At 38.2% G+C, this 18,750-nt stretch overlaps 1 protein-coding gene across 4 annotated transcripts in view; it reads right to left on the reverse strand.

The window, feature by feature from the left end:
- ABLIM2 (actin binding LIM protein family member 2) overlaps nt 1-18,750 on the reverse strand; it is a 146,820-nt gene that overhangs the window by 14,071 nt on the left and 113,999 nt on the right. For 3 of the 4 annotated variants that reach the window (XM_084286157.1, XM_084286158.1, XM_084286156.1), the window contains 7 exons: nt 17,764-17,817; nt 12,578-12,630; nt 11,793-11,940; nt 4,826-4,884; nt 2,527-2,581; nt 1,105-1,169; nt 847-927 (listed from right to left, as the gene is read on the reverse strand). In XM_084286157.1, the coding sequence (XP_084142283.1) occupies nt 847-927; nt 1,105-1,169; nt 2,527-2,581; nt 4,826-4,884; nt 11,793-11,940; nt 12,578-12,630; nt 17,764-17,817 (515 nt within the window). The remainder of the gene's footprint in view (nt 1-846; nt 928-1,104; nt 1,170-2,526; nt 2,582-4,825; nt 4,885-11,792; nt 11,941-12,577; nt 12,631-17,763; nt 17,818-18,750) is intronic. The other variant, XM_084286159.1, reaches the window with a different exon arrangement.

The following is an 18,750-nucleotide window of genomic DNA, read 5'->3' on the forward strand; positions in this document are numbered from 1 at the left end:
ACAGACTGGAAGAACTAATTGAGAACAGCCCTGCTGAGAAGGAGTTGGTGAGGACTTTCATCTGGTGGATGAAAAGCTTGAAATGAGCCAGCAGTGTGCACTTGCAGAAGGCCAACTGCATCCTGGGCTGCATAAAGGGAGAAGTGGCCAGCAGGTGGAGGGAGGGGATTGTGCCCCTTTGCTCTGCCCTTGTGAGACCCCACTTGGAGTACCGCATCCAGGTCTGGGGCCCCCAGCACAAGAAGGATGTGGACCCATTAAAGTGGGTTCAGAGGAGGGCCATGAAGAAGATCAGAGGGCTGGAGCACCTCTCCTATGAAGAAAGGCTGAGAGAGCTGGGGATGTTCGGCCAGGAGCAGAGAAGGCTCTGGGAAAACCTCACTGCAGCCTCTCAATACTTAAAGGAGGCTTATAAAAAAGATGGAGAGCAACTTTTTGCTCAGTCAGATAATGACAGGACAAGGGGGAATGGTTTTAAACTAAAAAAGGAAAGATTTAGATTAGAGGTTAGGAGGAAATTCTTCACTCATTGGAACAACTTGCCCAGAGCTGTGGATGCACCATCCCTGGAGGTGTTCAAGACTGGGTTGGATGAGGCCCTGGGGAACCTGATCTAGTGGGTTGCATCCCTGCCTATGGCAGGGGGTTGGAATTAGATGGTCTTTAAGGTTTCTTCCAACGTAAACCTTTGATTCTGTGATATACTGGTGCTTTCAAATAAAATATTATATATAGTGTTATTTTGCTTGTTTCATTGCTGTTACTTAACTTGGGCTTAGGAATACATCAGATGGTAAACAGACAGGACAAAGACTTGCAAAGCCATCAAGCACATATCATTCCTACCTCCAGTCTGGTCCTGTCCACATCCTTAGGCAATTTGACACGAACTCTGTTTGTTACAATAAGGGTTTCATAAGGATAAATCTGTTAAAAAGACAAGAACATATGAACTCCAGCCAAATCTGATTCTGATTTGTGGAAATGACAGTGTGGGGAACTTACTAATATTAATGGTACATACTTGCATCCTTATTTGACAAATATTTCACTGGGACAAAATTGACAAAATAAAATAAATAAAAAAAAAGAAGCACATGTAACCTTGCTAGGAAGTGCTGAATCTGATTGTTCTTCCAGTGTTGGAAAAGCCCTTCTTACCTTGTATTCTGCAAGAGAATGAGAATAGGTTCACAGTTTAGAATTTATAGGCTGCTTTTGAAGTCACCATTATGAACATATAGGTACATTAGTAATTTGTTATCCTACTACATTTCTCTTACAGTTTTCAATAGTTGTTGGATAACTGCATGCATTGTAAGCATTTGACCCCAATGGTCTCAATGCCTAAAACACTGAAGCAACAGTCCTTGAAATCAAAGGTTTATTACAGAAACTCCATCTCTTGATACCCCGTGAATATGGCAAAATTGGGAATTTCTCTTTATAAGAGGCTTTTGTGCAGAGTTAAGTCAGACTGTCATCCAAAAGTCCCGCCCATATTGTTCTTTACTGAAAACAGTTAAAATATATGGATTATTACAGGCATGTCATTTTGTGAACATACACAAAAATCATTAAGTTAATACAGTGTTCCAAGATGCCAACACCCTGCTCTTGGACTGACTGCAGTGGAAATAATGACAGCAATTGTTTTATTTTTTGGGGGAGTAGGGTGGGGTGCTCCTGCATCTAAATTAACACAAGAGTATTCTAGCTAGGCCAGTGTTGATAGATATGACTGCAGTATGCTCATCTATTCTCATATACATCAATGATTAAATGCTACTAAGACATCCAGCATGTTTCCATAGAAATATTTTTTTTTATGGTCAAAAAATTAAAATCAAAGATAAATCTACTTTTCAAAATTTACACTCTCCATTACTCAGACAAATATTTTTATCAACACAGAGGCATGAAGTGTAGCATTGGAGTAAGATTCTTTAAAAAACAAGATTAAGTGTCTTGGAAAAAAACACCCTACTCTTTCCCATCAGAAGCTGCATGTTCCTAAATTGCTCATCGCTTTTGAAAATTCTAACCCAATTTCCATATTAAGCATACAGTCCACTTAAACTGTAATAAAATAAATTAATGTAATGTAATTCTGCTTTTTGAATGCTGTACATCTTAGCCCTACTGTAGGACTAACAAGAAGCACAATGAACTTTATCTTTTTATCAGATACGGCTCAAAGAGTAATTAGCTTAAGTTTCTTCCTCTCTTTGACATGAGAACACCACCTGTTAAGCAAAGAGAATCATGGAGGCTGTTGCCATATATTCAGAATACTGGGATAAACTCAACATTGTTACATCACTTTGTGATGCAGGTGTCAGGCCTTTGTATTCAGTCAGATAAAAAGAAAATTCTCTGTGATGAACACGATACTGAGCTAGCTAGCTATCACTATCACATGAACCATGGGATGATATCAGAATAGTAACCCTTCTGGCAAGAAGTTAACAAACATCCTCAAAGGAAGAAAACATGAAGCGGAGTGGAAATGCTACTGCAATATACCTTTCATCCCCCAGCTTGCCTCCTGGTCTGTTTCGTATTGGCCCATATTTTCAGGCTGAAAGAGAAGAAAAAATGCAATGTAACAGCAAAATACACCATAAACCAACCCACACCACTCTGTGCACAATCAAAATACAGATCCTTATGAGACAGAAAGAGAGCAACATTTTTATTAGAAATTGACCTAATTGCTCTAAATGGGTATGCAGAGCACTCACAACACCCTTCAATCTACAGGAGCAAAGAAGGAGCTTTTCTTGTAGAAGTGGATGGAGTGTCAATAAGTGTACATCAAACTCTGAGGTAGTGCGGGTGCAGTGTACTGTCTACACTGTGAATTTCCATGGACCAATGAAAGATGGTGCTTGGGTGTCATCCAGGGAAGCAACTGCAAAGTCTTATCGGCCCATCTCACCCCTAAATCCTGTGGGTGTTTTTAAGCTCTGATTCTTAGCAATTTCCAATCAGGTTGAAAGGTGTCAGAAAGCCACCAGCCACTGTCATTTGAAGACCTGACATGAAGGTAAGCCTCCAATGCCTTTCCCTGCAATGCAGTGTTGTTATGACAGTCATCCCAGGAGACCTGATCACTTATGCTGCACTGAAACCTGTGTGTCTTATTCTGTTTTCTGCTTCACAACTGCAGATGCCACTAAGATCAGGGAGAACTGTCCATACGTGTCATAGCTTTGCTTGATCTATTGTCTTTTTCTTTGCTGGAAAATGCTATGATGATGACAGTTATTACAGGAGAAAGGCATTATTATTTTTTTTTTCCACTAGCATATACACCATGTGCATATCCAGGCTCAGAACAAACAGCAAGGCTCCTTATTGTTTGTTTTTGTTTTATTGCATTATGCACCAATGGGATAGTTGATTAAAAACAACATACCAAAAAAGCTGGTATGAATCTTCAGTCTAAACAGAGCACTTTCATTCTGAGAAGAATTTGATATAAAGGATTTGATCATTTTCAACTTTCCTGAAATTTTCAGAGATGAGGTTGCACCCCTTATATGGGACAAATGCTGCCATCTGCTGCTTTCCTATCACATTACATGACTTAAACCTGCAAAAGTACAGCAAACACTGCATCTATACTTTCTGATGGCTTTGTTTCCTCAACAGTGCAGAGGCTGTGAGCAAGTTGATCTTTTGCTTGGTCCAGGTTACTGGTAACAGTTATTCTGAAAAGTCAGAAAAAAAGCTATTGACTCTGAAATGGGGACAGGTTTATCCAAACATTTTCAAATTCATAAATCTAATTTTGTTAAGTCGTGTTGCCATTGGTTTCTTTAGAGAGGAATTCAAGCAGTCAGGTATTTGAAATATCACAGGCACAATTAGTCTTGTAATATTAACTCAAAAGGATGGACAGTAACTACAGAAAAAATCAGTTCAGCTGCTCTCTTACAATTACTTTCTTGTAGCTCCTACTAATAACCTATAGTTTAACTCATCACTGGAGAAGTTTAGGCCTGCTTATATACTTATGAAGCTTTCATATCTTTGTTTGGAGAAAAGAGGGAATTTGAATGAGGTCTTATCCATATAATTTAGACACAAATCAATCTTCAAAATGCAAGTGTATCTACGTATTCCCAATTTATCACCATTAACCATACTGTGTTTTTACCAAAAAATATGAGACATGAACTGAGAAGACAAAATATCGAATGCCAGAGAGAGAGAGACCACAGTATCAGTGATGGACTTTTCCTGAGGAATTACAAAAAGATACATAATAAAGAATTAGAAAATGAACTCCTAGTCTTAATCTGATCATAATTTTGTTATGTATTTTGCTTTCTAGGTTGCTTCCTGCCGTTCTCTCTGCCTTGCTCCCTCCTGCTTTATATAATGACTACATGTATATATATACACATACCAAGAAGGAAAAAAAAAATAAAAAAATAAAGTGGTTTAAGAAATGCAAAGGGTATGGGCTGCTCCACCTTTGCTCTAAGATCATTCCTTGCCTAATGAAAGGTTTAACCCATCCCATCATTAATTCAAGTTATACTGTGGTCTGTTAATATATGCAGCTTGTACATTTTGGACCTTGGTCCAAAGAAGAAGAATCAAGATTCCCAATGCTCATGCCACACCCAATCAAAACGAAAAGACTCAGTCTTACTCCTGCAGGCAGACAAACTGTAACCCTCATAAGGTATGAATCTGTCAGGCAGGGCTCATAGCCAAAAAACTGTGAAGTGTTACTGCTGTGTATATTTTTAACTAGTTGCCTATTTATGAAACGCTATTACATGGAGAATGCGTTTAAATGTATACCTACCTGATGCAAGCCGTTCCTTCCATAACCAGGTAGAGAAGCAGATTTAGAATATGGAAATCCTATAAAAGACATGATATATATATCATGATAATATTTTTTGTAAAGTCCTTTACAACTTAGTAGAACACAGAAATCAGGACAACAGCCAGAAACAGCAATTGCAAGGTAACTATGTATATTGTATTCATAGGATGAAATATAACTGAGTACTACTCATTTTAGAAGGATTAGTATCTTATCACTTAAGAGCAAACAATCAAACAAACAAACAAAAAAAACAGTCATTTTGAGTTCTTTAAAACTTACACTGCTTCAAGTGGAAAAAAAAACACAAACGTAAATGAAAGTATGGCAATGGAAAAAAGAAATAAGTGAGAGCATAAATACTGAATAGAAAGGTTCTGCATAGATTAAATTCACAAAGTGAAGTTACCAGTAACAGAGTAGATCTAATATGGTGAAAAAAAACTTTTAATATCTAGGCTAATAAGAAAGTTTGGGTGTTCTCTTTGTTGGTAAATGGACAAAAAGTGTTTTAGACTAGTTTGGTTTATAAAAATAATGCTGCATAGAAGTGGCAAGTTGAATCAGTTTAAATTCAACAGAAGATGAAGAAATGTGTCTGTAGTAAACGCTACTGATTTCAGTACAAGAAACTGATAAACTGAGGCAAAGAGTTAAGAGAAGTCACTTAGCTCAAAGAACTGAATGTACAAGTGTTCTTTCTGACAAAAATGCTAGCAATTTGTATCCAAAGGGGAATAAAGGAAGGGAATTCAGACCCAACTGGATTAATAAGTACCCTAAGGAGATTATTAGGAATAACCACATAGAAAGAAAAAACAAAAGATGGATCAGCAAAGAGCTCACAGTGTGCTGAGATAAAGTGAGAACTGCCAGGAGTCAAGCTGAGTTAAACATTGAAAATTATATTAAAACAAATAGCAAAAGGTTCTGCAGCTACACAAACAAAAAGAGAACAAGAAAAGAAGAAATGGGATCACTGGGAGTTATGCTGTGTCAGTACGCAAGATGAAACCTAGGTAGGACTCCAAGACTAAAGGATTATTTCACCTCAGCTTTTAGGAACAAATTTAGAGTATGGAGCAATGATAGAAAAAGCTAATACAATAAGGGTATGCAAATGAATCACAATTGTGACAGAAACATAATTCAAAGCACTCTGTACTTAAACAAGGGAGCCAATAAGCTCACAAAAGATTGGAAGTCCAATTGCTTATATCATTGGAGAACAGCAATTGCAGTTTTTGTGTTTGAGAAGGGAAAAAGGTAGTCAGAACTTTTTTGACAGAAAATCAATTATATTCATGTAGATTTTGATTGGTTTAACATAAAAGTTAGAGACAGCATCATAGTTCCGTGGTTGTTTTATTTGCTAAGAGAAACAACTTCCACGCAAAATAAATTTTATTGGATCTCATCTAATAAAATATCATCAAAATGTTCCATGTGTTGCCAAAGATGAAATCAAAGCTTCTGGAGAAGATGGAATTTATCAGAGGAATTTTAAGGTCAGTAGGGAAAAAATGAAATGTGAGAAATAGTGAAAACTGAGCAGTTCTCACTAGAGAGGGAAACGTCAGCATTAACTGGTGTGGAGTTGAAATTCCTTAATATTTTCACTAATAAACTGGACACCAAAAATAGTAATGGGCTAATAAACTTGGCTGTCTACACAGAAGTATAAAGAATTGCCAATATAGAGGAGGATTCCCCAATCATTAACTGGGAAAATCTTAATCATAAAAGTAATTGAAATGGGATGCAATTTAATAATTCATGGGAAAAATTGTACTTAGGGACTAATAAATATCCCAAACTTCTGCTATTTAAGCTCAGAGCTCATCATTTGGAAACAATGGAGACAGGCATAGTTATACAGCAACAAGGTGACCATTATAAATACACTTATTAACCTAAGTGTAAAAATGACAAAAGTTGGAAATGGCTGTCTTGATACCTTCAAGATATGGAAATAATTGTAGTGACAGGACATCATGGAAGGATGCTCTGTTCAGGTGGGTTAAATCAACTTCACTAGAACAATGGTCTACAGGATAACTGGGGCAATGAAAGCTCATCATATGAAAAATGGCTTTATGAAATTGACTTTTAATTTAGGAAAATTAAGACAAAAGTAAGAGATGTTTTAGAAATAAAATCTAACATCATGGAAGGAGTGGTATAAATTGTGAGCATATAAATTTGTTGGCATCTTGGCTACAGAGAAGGTGAGTGGGATTTGTTCTTTTGCCAAATTTGTCAGTTACAAGGGAAAAATACACTAAGGAAGAGATCATGGTTTGAAAACAAACACAATTAATTTTAGCACGTAGAAGCTCAGGAGTTGCCTCCCAGGCTGCCAGGACTGAGCCACATTTACAGGCACAAGCGACATCGTGTGGCTAGCTGGAAAAAACCCAAGAGGTGTATAAAGCTGGAAGAGCTCAGAACATACTAATAAGAAAAGAGACAGTGACTCCAGCTGGAAAAAACATTTCACCTAGTTTCTGTTTCCCATGAACTTATTTGTGAAGTTAAAAATGTTTTATTTTGCCTTTTTTTTTTTTTTTTTTTTTTAATAAAAAAATAACAGCAAAAGCCACCTACTGCTCATTATCACATCCAAATGCAGTTGTACTTTTATAGCAAATTTTCCCAAATTTTCTGGGGTAACTGATCAAGATACAGTAATCAGTCTCTCTAATTAGGCACTATCTGAACATCAGATACTCTCTGCATGGGCATGGATTCTGCTTTTTCCAATACGACATTCACTCTAACCTGGATATTCTGAGGCTGTTTTTCTGCACATCAGGTACACATTAACAGCAGGAGTTACACACCTTGTTAGATATTTAACTTCATAAATATGTGAAGTTAAAATAATGATTAATCATAGAATCATAGAATCATAGAATATCCTGAGTTGGAAGGGACCCTTAAGGATCATCAAGTCCAACTCTTGACACCGCACAGGTCTACCCAAAAGTTCAGACCATGTGACTAAGTGCACAGTCCAATCTCTTCTTAAATTCAGACAGGCTCGGTGCAGTGACCACTTCCCTGGGGAGCCTGTTCCAGTGTGCAACCACCCTCTCTGTGAAGAACCCCCTCCTGACGTCCAGCCTAAATTTCCCCTGCCTCAGCTTAACCCCGTTCCCGCGGGTCCTGTCACTAGTGTTAATGGAGAAAAGGTCTCCTGCCTCTCGACACCCCCTTACGAGGAAGTTGTAGACTGTGATGAGGTCTCCCCTCAGCCTCCTCTTCTCCAGGCTGAACAGGCCCAGTGACCTCAGCCGTTCTTCGTACGTCTTCCCCTCCAGGCCTTTCACCATCTTCGTAGCCCTCCTCTGGACACTTTCCAACAGTTTCATGTCCTTTTTATACTGTGGTGCCCAGAACTGCACACAGTACTCGAGGTGAGGCCGCACCAGCGCAGAGTAGAGCGGGACAATCACCTCCCTTGACCTACTAGCGATGCCGTGCTTGATGCACCCCAGGACACGATTCGCCCTCCTGGCTGCCAGGGCACACTGCTGGCTCATGTTCAACTTGCTGTCTACCACGACCCCCAGATCCCTCTCTTCTAGGCTGCTCTCCAGCGTCTCATCGCCCAGTCTGTACATGCAGCCAGGGTTTCCCCGTCCCAGGTGCAGGACCCGGCACTTGCTCTTATTGAACTTCATGCGGTTGGTGATCGCCCAGCTCTCCAACCTGTCCAGATCCCTCTGTAAGGCCTTTACGCCCTCATTTGAGTCCACAACTCCTCCAAGTTTGGTGTCATCAGCAAACTTGCTCAAAATACCTTCTATTCCTACATCCAGATCGTTTATAAAAATATTGAAAAGTACTGGCCCTAAAATGGAGCCTTGAGGGACCCCACTGGTGACCGCCCGCCAGCCTGACGCAGCCCCATTTACCATAACCCTTTGGGCCCTGCCCGTTAGCCAATTGCTCACCCATCGTATAATGTTTTTATTTAGCTGTATGGTGGACATTTTGTCCAGTAGGATCCTATGGGAAACCATGTCAAAAGCCTTGCTGAAGTCCAAAAAAATCACATCAGCTGGTTTCCCTTGGTAAACAATAAACTATAAAAAACCTATACGTATAGAAACAAGACACATTTATGCAGGTGGATGTAAGGAGATGCTGTCCCTGTCACTTAGTCTTCAACATGGCTGGACACAAGCAAGCTCCACTCCAGATACCTGCCAATTATACAAGCCTCATACATAAGTACTTTGATGTTAGATATATTCTTCTGGGAATGTAGCTAGAGTAATGTGACTAAATATCTTCTAGACCAGAATACCCTTCTTTGGTTTGCTCAGAGGCTAGATGAACGAATGCAGGGCTCTGCACAATGTTTGGACACATTTCCAGAGATTCACAGTCAGATGACTGCTAACCCTTCTATTCTGTATGTAACTGTTTGCACCAAGCCTGTATCTGAAAAGTTTATTCTCTTTGATACTCACTGGCAATGCCACAGAGACAGGGCTAAATGTCAGGTTAAAGATCTGGCCACTCTCAACCATAAGTGCAAAAGGGAGAAAAGCTACTGTTTAGGTGTTAATGAATTATAGATGTTAATAACTGTAAATAATAGATGTCCGGTGTGAGAAGTGATCAGACCTAGTTTTTTCTTGCTCAGGATTTTCTACAAAACATCTTGTGCACATGTATGCAATGTCTGGTGATGACTAAGGAATCAAATCCCTTCAGGTTAGACTAGTGAGACTGATGACCCAAAATAACCTTTCTTTTTTATCTTGTCACACCCTTGTGACAGGCTTTGTATCATCTGTTTTTCCTCTTTCTTGCATAGCTAAGCCATAATTTCCTTAATAGAAGTTGATGGAGCCAGCTATCACATTACCAAAATGCCCACAAGACTGACATCCTAGCCTTGCTGCCAGACATGCCTCACATTGGATACATTCTTTCGGAAAACTGCTTCCCCAGCTTTTTCACCCCAGATGACCTTCTACTGTTTTATGACATAAAGTGGAGGACACAGGGAGTGAAATGTCCAAGTTATCTGTTAAACTTTTAGTGATCCTTATGCTTTATCATGATACGGAAAAAATGGCTGTACTAATATTCAAAAGACATAATTTGTATCAAGGAGTAATTACCACAAGTCAAAAATATGCTTGATACTACTACCCTGTTTTGTTTTGTTTTGTTTTTAAATAGGTAGCGTACAGATAAGTGCTTTTATGTATTAATGAGGGGCAGGTTTTTGGTTAAGGAAATTCTCCTCTACAGAGAGATAATACAATTTCATTATATAAGCAATGCTTCTTACGGTATATAAGCACTGCAGCCAAGTCTGCAGTGACCATGAAATGGTAGAGTTTAGGATCCTGAGAGCAGCAAGGAGGGAGCACAGCAAGCTTGTTACCCTGGACTTTGTGAGAGCAGACTTTGCCCTGCAGGGATCTGCTTGGTAGAGTACTATGGGATAAAACCCTGGAGGGAAGAGGGGCCCAAGAAAGCTGGTTAATATTCAAGGATCACCTTCTTCAATCTCATGAGTGATGCATTCCAACAAAGACGTCAAGAAAAAATGCCAGGAGGCCTGCATTGATGAACAAGGAGCTCCTGGCCATAGTTGAGGCAGAGAAAGGAGGCCTACAGAGGGATGGGTAGCCTGGGAGGAATACAGAGAAATCATCCAAGCAGCCAGGGATCAGCTCAGGAAAGCTAAAGCCCTGTTAGACTTAAATGTGGCCAGAGACATCAAAGGCAACAAGAAAGGCTTGCAATAGCTGCATCCGTGTTTTGTAAAAGAAAGACTAGGGAAATTGCAAGCCCTCTTCAGAAGGAAATGGGAGACCTGGTTATCCAGAAGAGAAGAGAAGGCTGAGATACTCAACAGCCTTTTTTTGCCTCACTGGCAAGAGCTCTAGCCACGCTGCCCAAGTCACAGAAGGGGGCAAGCATTTGTGATCCTCAGGAAGTTCAATAAAGCCAAGAGCAAGGGCCTGCATATGGGTGGGGGAATCCCAAGCACAAATACAGGCTAAGTGGAGAATGGATTGAGAGCAACTCTGAGAAGGACTTGGGGATGTTGGTTGATGAGAAGCTTGGCGTAAACTGGCAATGTGTGCTTGCAGCCCAGAAAGCTAACCTGGGCTGCATCAAAATAAGTGTGGCCTGCAGGGTGAGGGAGGTGATTCTCCCCCTCTGCTCTGCTCTTGTGAGACCCCACCAGGAGGGGTGTGCCCCCAACATAAGGAGGACATCAACATATTAGAATCAGTCCAGAAGAGGGGCACAAAGATGATGAGAGGGCTGAAGCAGCTCTCCTATGAAGACAGGCTGAGGGCGTTGAGGTTTCTAAGCCTGGAGAAGAGAAGGCTCTGTGGAGACCTCATTGTGGTCTTCAAGTACCTAAGGTGGGCCTACAGAAAAACTAGGGAGGGACTCTTTGTCAGGGAGTGTAGTGATAGGACAAGGGGGAATGGATTTAAACTGAACGAGGGTCAATTTAGATTAGATAATAGGAAGAAATTCTTTGCTATGAGGGTGGTGAGGCACTGGCACAGGTTGCCCAGAGAAGCTGTGGATGCCCCATCCCTGAAAGTATTCAAGGCCAGGCTGGACAGGGCTTTGGGCAACCTGGTCTACTGGGATGCGACCCTGCTCATGGCAGAGGGGTTGGAACTAGATGATCTTTAAGGTGCCTTCCAACCCAAACAATTCTATGATTCTTTCATTAATAGAAAACTAAAAATAGTTTCAATATTGAAAACCAAAGGTACCGAATGCTTACAAGCCACATAGCTAAAACAACTGGAAAATACACATAACTATGATAGGGAAATGAAGCATAAAGCACTAGAGAACTATTTGGACACGCCTACAGCAGGGCCATCTTCCTTTGTCACATTCCTTCTTGCCCGCTATGACAGCCCCGAGATGCAGTACTCACGGGAGTATGTGGCAGTAGTACCCTCCTGTGTTCTCTGGAAGTTTTCTCTGTCAGTTCCGGGAGTAAGAGACAGGGACCGAGTTTCTGAATCTGGGGAATTAGTTCTGGTGTCCATATCCCCTTTCAGAATAAGCCAACTGGTCTTTAGCTGAAATGAATAAAAAACAATTAAATCAGCCAAGATTTAACATCCAAATGCACGTCCTACTTCACCAGCCTGGGAAGTCTTGCTAACTTGCATGTTTATACTCAGTACAGTCTGTACCAACATTTATCAAATTATAGAAATTGACTATATAACAGGATTCCACATTAGATGTCACAGCTACTGAAAACTTTTAACTTTCATCTGGGCTGAGGATAATTTCTCTGTTGCATAAGTTGTCCACTATGCCCCACTTTAGAAGATGTGCTATGTCACGTTCTTACAACTAACCTGTTATGACGTTTTTCTTGTATGTTAACACACACCCTAAGCAAAGGTCCAACAGCCTTAGCTGAATCACCAGTGTATGTATTGAGACTGAGTAAAAATCCACAAACTTATTGTTGCTAATCTTAATATCCTTATTTCTTTCTTTACTGAAAAATGTAAATTCTAAACACTCTGGGTGAGACATTATGCTTAATAAATATTCCTGAAACTGTCTTTTGTAAAGACCTAAAATCAGTAATGCTTATTTCAGTTATATAAAAGAATACCTTTAAACATAACCAGGTTTTATAGAACAGTTCCCTCAAGAAACTCAAGTAAACTACCACCTGTTGTTCTTTCTGGTCATTACCTTCTTACTGTCCTGATCCAAACTTCCATCCTCCCCTTCTGATCTTCTTGATGCTGGAAGATTAAAGTTAATTTTAAAAATTGAAAGAGATTACTTTTTGTTTTCTGTTTTGGCTGCGTTAATGTTCTAAATATTCTCAAAAGGGGAAAAAACAATACATAATGAATCTGAAGTTGGGCAGATAATTGGATGCGTAGCACTACGGTGTCACAGAACTAAACGTTTGGAAAAGATTATGTTAATACTAATTCTGTAGACATACAGTAAATGTAGAAAAACTAATCCTGATGGATTTTTAAACTATCTTCTAGGAAGAAGCTACTTCAGTGGAATGACAGGTGGTTAAAAAAAATACATCATAACTTAGGGACAGATCTATATAGTCACTGCACCAAGGAGCAAGTCATTTGCAAGCAAATCTCCATTATTCTTTGTTACCATGATCATGAAAGAACATATGTTTATATAGCTATATGGTGGTCTTGCACATTTGTGCCTCCTACGTTCTTCAGCATGTTAGGCAATGATGGCAAACAAAATAGGTACAAATTTAGTATTACCTCTTGATGATACCTGCAAGACAGGCTGTGTCAGTACAAGTGAGAGTGAAGGTAAGGTAAGGTGAGGTAGGTAAGGGCCAGGCGGTCCTGACCTTCACATAGCTGCACTCATCATTTCTTAGATAAAGTAAAAGAGGACTCTTAAATTCACAGGGTAACTCAATTTTTTAACTATATTGCTCTCTGTAATAATTTACTATCAAGAAATATTTATCTCTTGTTATATTATTCTGTAACCTGCCAACTTCCTGAGAAGAAAAAATGAAAATTGAAAACCTACAAGATAGTCACTGAATAGTTCCCAACCATTAAATATATTTTTCCTGGTATTCTCTACTAGAGTTCTGTATCAGAGACTGATTTATAACTCAGACAGAATTTTACAGAAATATTTTGTGCCAAATTTCATGCCATTTCAGATTACTTCCAAAAATCTGAATCTTTCTTGCCCTTGTATCACTCTATGTTGTGGGGAGAGTTTTAATGGTATAAAACTGGAGCAGTGCAATGTCTTAGTATAATTTTAAATCCATGAGAGCTTATAACAAGGGAATTGTCTGCAATATCTGAGTACAAGAGCAACAGAAGAATTCCATGCACAACGAGGCAGCCAGAAGAATATATTTATTAACAATACAAGTAGCATGAGAATACAAAAGTTAAGGAACAGATTAGATTGCTCAGAGACAGAGGTGAAGAGGAGATCAAGTTGCACCCTTAAAAGTCTGCAACACTCCCAGCTAGCTGGGAACAACTTTGCCCTCTCCAGTTCCCCAGCCAGCATGTTTGCAGAGGATCTGCCCTGCATCTAAACAACATAGTCAAAAGGCCACTACATTATCATTTCAGTGCTCTTCTGTTTCATTTTCTGGTGCCATTACACAGGTTGCATCTGGGCCTTAACTGGTTTTGTCAAGATAGTGATACTTGAAAAATTAAAAAATTTTACTTGTCATTTTGGAAATACCCATGTGAAAATATTTCAATGCTTTTTTTTTTTCTTTTTTTTTTTCCTTTTTTTCTTTTTTTTCCCTCTCAATATAATTAAACAAAAAAACAACATTGTGAAAAAAACTCTGTTTTCACAATTAGCTAATGGCATTCTGACCATGGCATTTTTCTGATATGGCAAGCTGTTTCTTTGAGAAAGAAATAATAGCAATTTGAACATAGCTTGTTGATTCATTAACAATGTGAAAGATGAAAAATTGAAGTGCCTACATTGCAAGAAGTTCTTGGACCTGATTTACTGGTATTTTGGGAGCATACCGTAAATCTCCAGTCAGCAAGCTGTTCCAGGTTATATGGATGGATCTCTTTCACACTCAAGAGAAATCCATGCAGAGAATTTGATGCATGTTTGCAAATTGATTTTGTTTCAAGACACTGATGCTTTTAAAGAATAAAAAATACATATATATTTTTTTTAAAAAGTGATATCCAAAGTGTTATTCAGAAATTCCAAACATCACATGCGATCGTCAAAATAGTTAAACACCCAAGTTTTACACAGAGGTCCAGAGGAGTCCAATGAAAATCAAAAGAGGCCTGCAAAGCTTGCCCCTCCCAAGTTCCTGACATTACTGGCAGATAAATCCAAGTGGCCTGAATTTCATCAGTATTGAGAACTAGCTTCTCCAATACAAGGGATACTTGGTTCTGTTGTGAACCCTGATGTGAACTACACCTTTCACTTAGATCAGTGCTAGCATTGCCGCAGAACAAACTTTTTTTTTTTTTTAACTTTGTATTATGTTCAAATGTTGTTGATATATCAATGCACAAAATAAACAAATAAATAAATAAAGACCATTCAGGCTCCAGCATGCTTTGATTTCTGACCCGATTTCAGACCTCTCAGCCTGACCAGCCTTGTATGAACCATTCTTCCACAAGCGTTTTTTTTGTTTTTTTTTTTTTTTTTTTCATTCTGCATTTAAGTGTTTATAATAGAAACACAGAAGCTGTAGCTATAGCAAATCTGTTGGGCACTGCTGTAACTGAAACCTCCCAAAGACAAATGTTTTGGAAGAGCTTCTTGCACTTTTTGTTTTAAAGAACATTTTTGTGCTTGTTTGTTCAAACTTGGTCTTTTCAGCGAAGGAATGTTCTCTGGCTCCCTTTCAGCATGCATTAGTTCAGTGTCCCTTTAGCTTGAGGAGTTGAATCATCAGTTGCTCATGTGTTCATGCTTTAGTAGAAAGATTTATAGAACTTCTGCTGGGAGTTCTTCCAGAACAAAAGGTAAATGCTACTTTTTTTTTTTTTTAAATGCAAGGAGAGTTCATTAATCCATTTTGTTTGTTTTTGAATTATAGTAAATTAAGTTTTGCTTCTCAGCAGAAACACAACTAGCACATATTTTCAACACATCTGCAATCCACACACTTAGAATATCTATAGTATATAAAAGAAGTTTAAAGTATAGATCCTCTTAATGTATAGTTTGCTGACTAGATAATTTCACTTTCCACTTCAGTGATTACTAGGAACAACTCCATTAAAGTTAGTGGACATACAGCAGTGCAAAATTGACAAAATCCAGACTTCAGCTGCATATCCAACTAACTGAAAACTGATATAAAAAGCCCTGTCCTGAAACAAAAAAAAAAAAAAAAAAAAAAGCTGCTCATTATAATCTTCTTTGCAAACCAAAAGTATCAGTAAAATTAAATGACACAGCCAGAATGGAAGAGCCATATCATCAGGTTGTGTAAATCGCTGAAGCTATGTTGATTTATATCAGAACAAGTTCTGACACTTATTTTGTAACTTTGCATTTGCTCTTTCCAAACACCACTGTAATATTCAACTTTTTCCTTTGTCAGTATTTTTTTTTTGCCCAGCTTTAGTACTTAACACTAATGATTTGTGCATCTAAAGAGAAGAAAGAATTGGACAGCTTGGGCAGCCTCTAAATTTCGTGGATGACACTAAATCAAGCACTACATCAAACAGATATTATCTTTTACCTTTGGAGGAAGCATTAGTTTGACCAAGATTAGGATAATGTGAGCAGAAAAAGTCTATCTAAAGTGCACTGAAACATCAGCAAGTCTGACTTTGCTCAAAACCAGATCAACCACAGAGGTTATCTAAATATTAATGATTTGAATGTGCAGTTACTTGAGCATGAAACACTTCAGTTACAGTGAATGTACACAGGGTGTTTCACCCAGCTGGGACATAACATTTGTCAATTTTGTTTCTACTAATACTGTATTGGATACAAACCAGAAGGTTAACCAAAACAGAAGTGTTGTTTTCCATGAAAGGTAGTATAAAAATTTTAACTACATAAAAATATTATTCTTTTCACTATGCTTATTGAGCATTTTAAAACAGCTAAAGCCCTCTGTTACCGCAACAGGAAGGTATTTAAAATGTATTATCCTTATTCTGATCATGAAGACAGTGATAAATCTGCAGTTTCCTAACCTTTCACTCATGGAAAGCTATCAACTATCAGTTAAAGTATGTGAAAACACATATGCATGGTTTTCTCACTCTTGTATGCAAAGTGGGAAGTCACCTCTGTGCAGAAAGTGTTGCAGGAGTTAGTAAAATGGGAGAAGTTGCTCCAACAGAGACCTGTCCTTGCCATTAAGAGTGATATAGCTATCTGTATTGCTTTCATCCCCTAAGTGCCTTAGGTACGGTTCGCAGTGTGATGAACATCCACTTCATTCTCTCACATCTTTCCAAGCAGGGGGGTAAATCATGGCTTTTGTTTTAGGGCAGATTCATATCATGCATTTCATTTTTATTTTTGCCTTTTTGTCTTTTGAGTACAGTAGCACCCCACTCATGATTCTTTTAAACAGAAATGTACTTCTGCACTTCTCAGGCATTCTATAACAGCATATGCCTTATATATTTGCTTCCAAAGATTAATAATGGAATTTAGCTCAGAAAAATGAATTCTGAATTACTAAGCCTGTATTATGAACAAAGATAATTGTCAAACATTACTGAGAACCCAAGTAGACACTGACACAAAGAAATTACAGTGATGGTAATAAGTGAAATATACAATAAAAATAATAATGGAAGAATGCAGACCTTATAATCCTGTATTTTTTTAATATTTACTAGAGTATCAATGCAGATCCTCAGTGGCATAAAGCATCATATATTTATTTCCATGGTTTGGAAACTCAGACAGCAACCTTGTTGCTTTGTCTATCAAATGGTTTCCAATCGTATCTTGCCAATGTTATCAGATACTGAATTTGTTTCTAACTGCCATGGTGTGATTACATTAGATCCCAATATTATACAGCTTGAAGAACTTGCAGATGAGAAGTAGGTATTTCAATTAGGTGTTGGACTCAATGATCCTTGTGGGCCAATTCCAGCTCAGGCTATTCTATGATTCTATAATATACACCAGTTCATAATATATATATATATATATATATATATTTTTTTTTCCCTCCAGCAATATAGAAGAGTTATTTACCAAAACTGGATATTCAAAGGCATGGTGTGAAAACAGGAGATCAATTTTCTATGTTTACACATTTTATACCATTATGTAAATAAGAAAACTGCTTTTAATATCTGCTCTAAATTACCAATACAAGTCAAAATATCTTTTTTGCAATAGAGAAAAGCAGACTGTACCATGCTGTTTGTAGATAGGAGGTTTCCTATAGATGTTATCTTTTACGCCAGTGTCTGAGGAAGAGGAAAGAGAAAGGAAAGAATAAAAGAGTAAGCAAGCAGTTCAGACTGTGCTGCTCTTGTCTCCTCTCAACAACACTAAAATGCAAACACTTGAGCAAAGACTGCTGATTATTTCATCGGTTTGTCATTCAGTTCTTATTACAAGAGAATGCAGCCTTACCCATCAACTTTATTTAAAACAGTGCCTACGCCTACCTAAATAGCATAATCCACTCTTAAGTCCCTTAAAATGTTTTCAGATATCTTGAGTGCTGCATTACCAATTTATATAGACAACAAAGAAACTGCATATACTCGTCATTATTTAAAATAAAATTAATATAATGGTAGAACAGACTACTATAAAACAGTCAAACTTGAAAAGGGACTGTTTCTCCATTAATTAGAAAGACAGATATATGGTCAGATATAGATGTTTATACTGGAAATTCTTATATATTCTAATATGAAATTCTATAGCTTGTCTACATATTGAAATGTATAGTTGGCCTTTCAGGAATTTTTGGAAAGCCCCCAAAACCACAGTCCAATGTTCCCATATCGTGTTGTAGAGATGTCAGATGTTACTTAGACCTACCGACCTGAGCAAATACAATTCCTAAGTACAGTGTGTTCATAGAAACACTAATCCCAGAAGCTAAACATAATTAAACAAAGTATACCATTGAGCTTAGCAGTCGGTGTGCTTAGCAGTCAAAAGCTAAGCAGTGTGAATATAAACGTAGTATGCTTGTAACTGAATGCAAACTTGAAAACAGCATAGTATGTATGCAAAGACACAGCCTCTGTGAGCTTCATGGAGGCCCAAAGTCTTTCACCAGTTTTCAAAGTCTGTATTTATGTGACTCTCTAGTTCAGAAAGTGAATGGATAAAGAAAAAAAGTAAAACAAAAAACCCCTGCAGCTAGGCTTCATAACATTTGC

Source organism: Netta rufina, assembly GCF_964035555.1.
Source record: "Netta rufina genome assembly, chromosome: 4".
Classification (NCBI taxonomy): domain Eukaryota; kingdom Metazoa; phylum Chordata; class Aves; order Anseriformes; family Anatidae; genus Netta; species Netta rufina.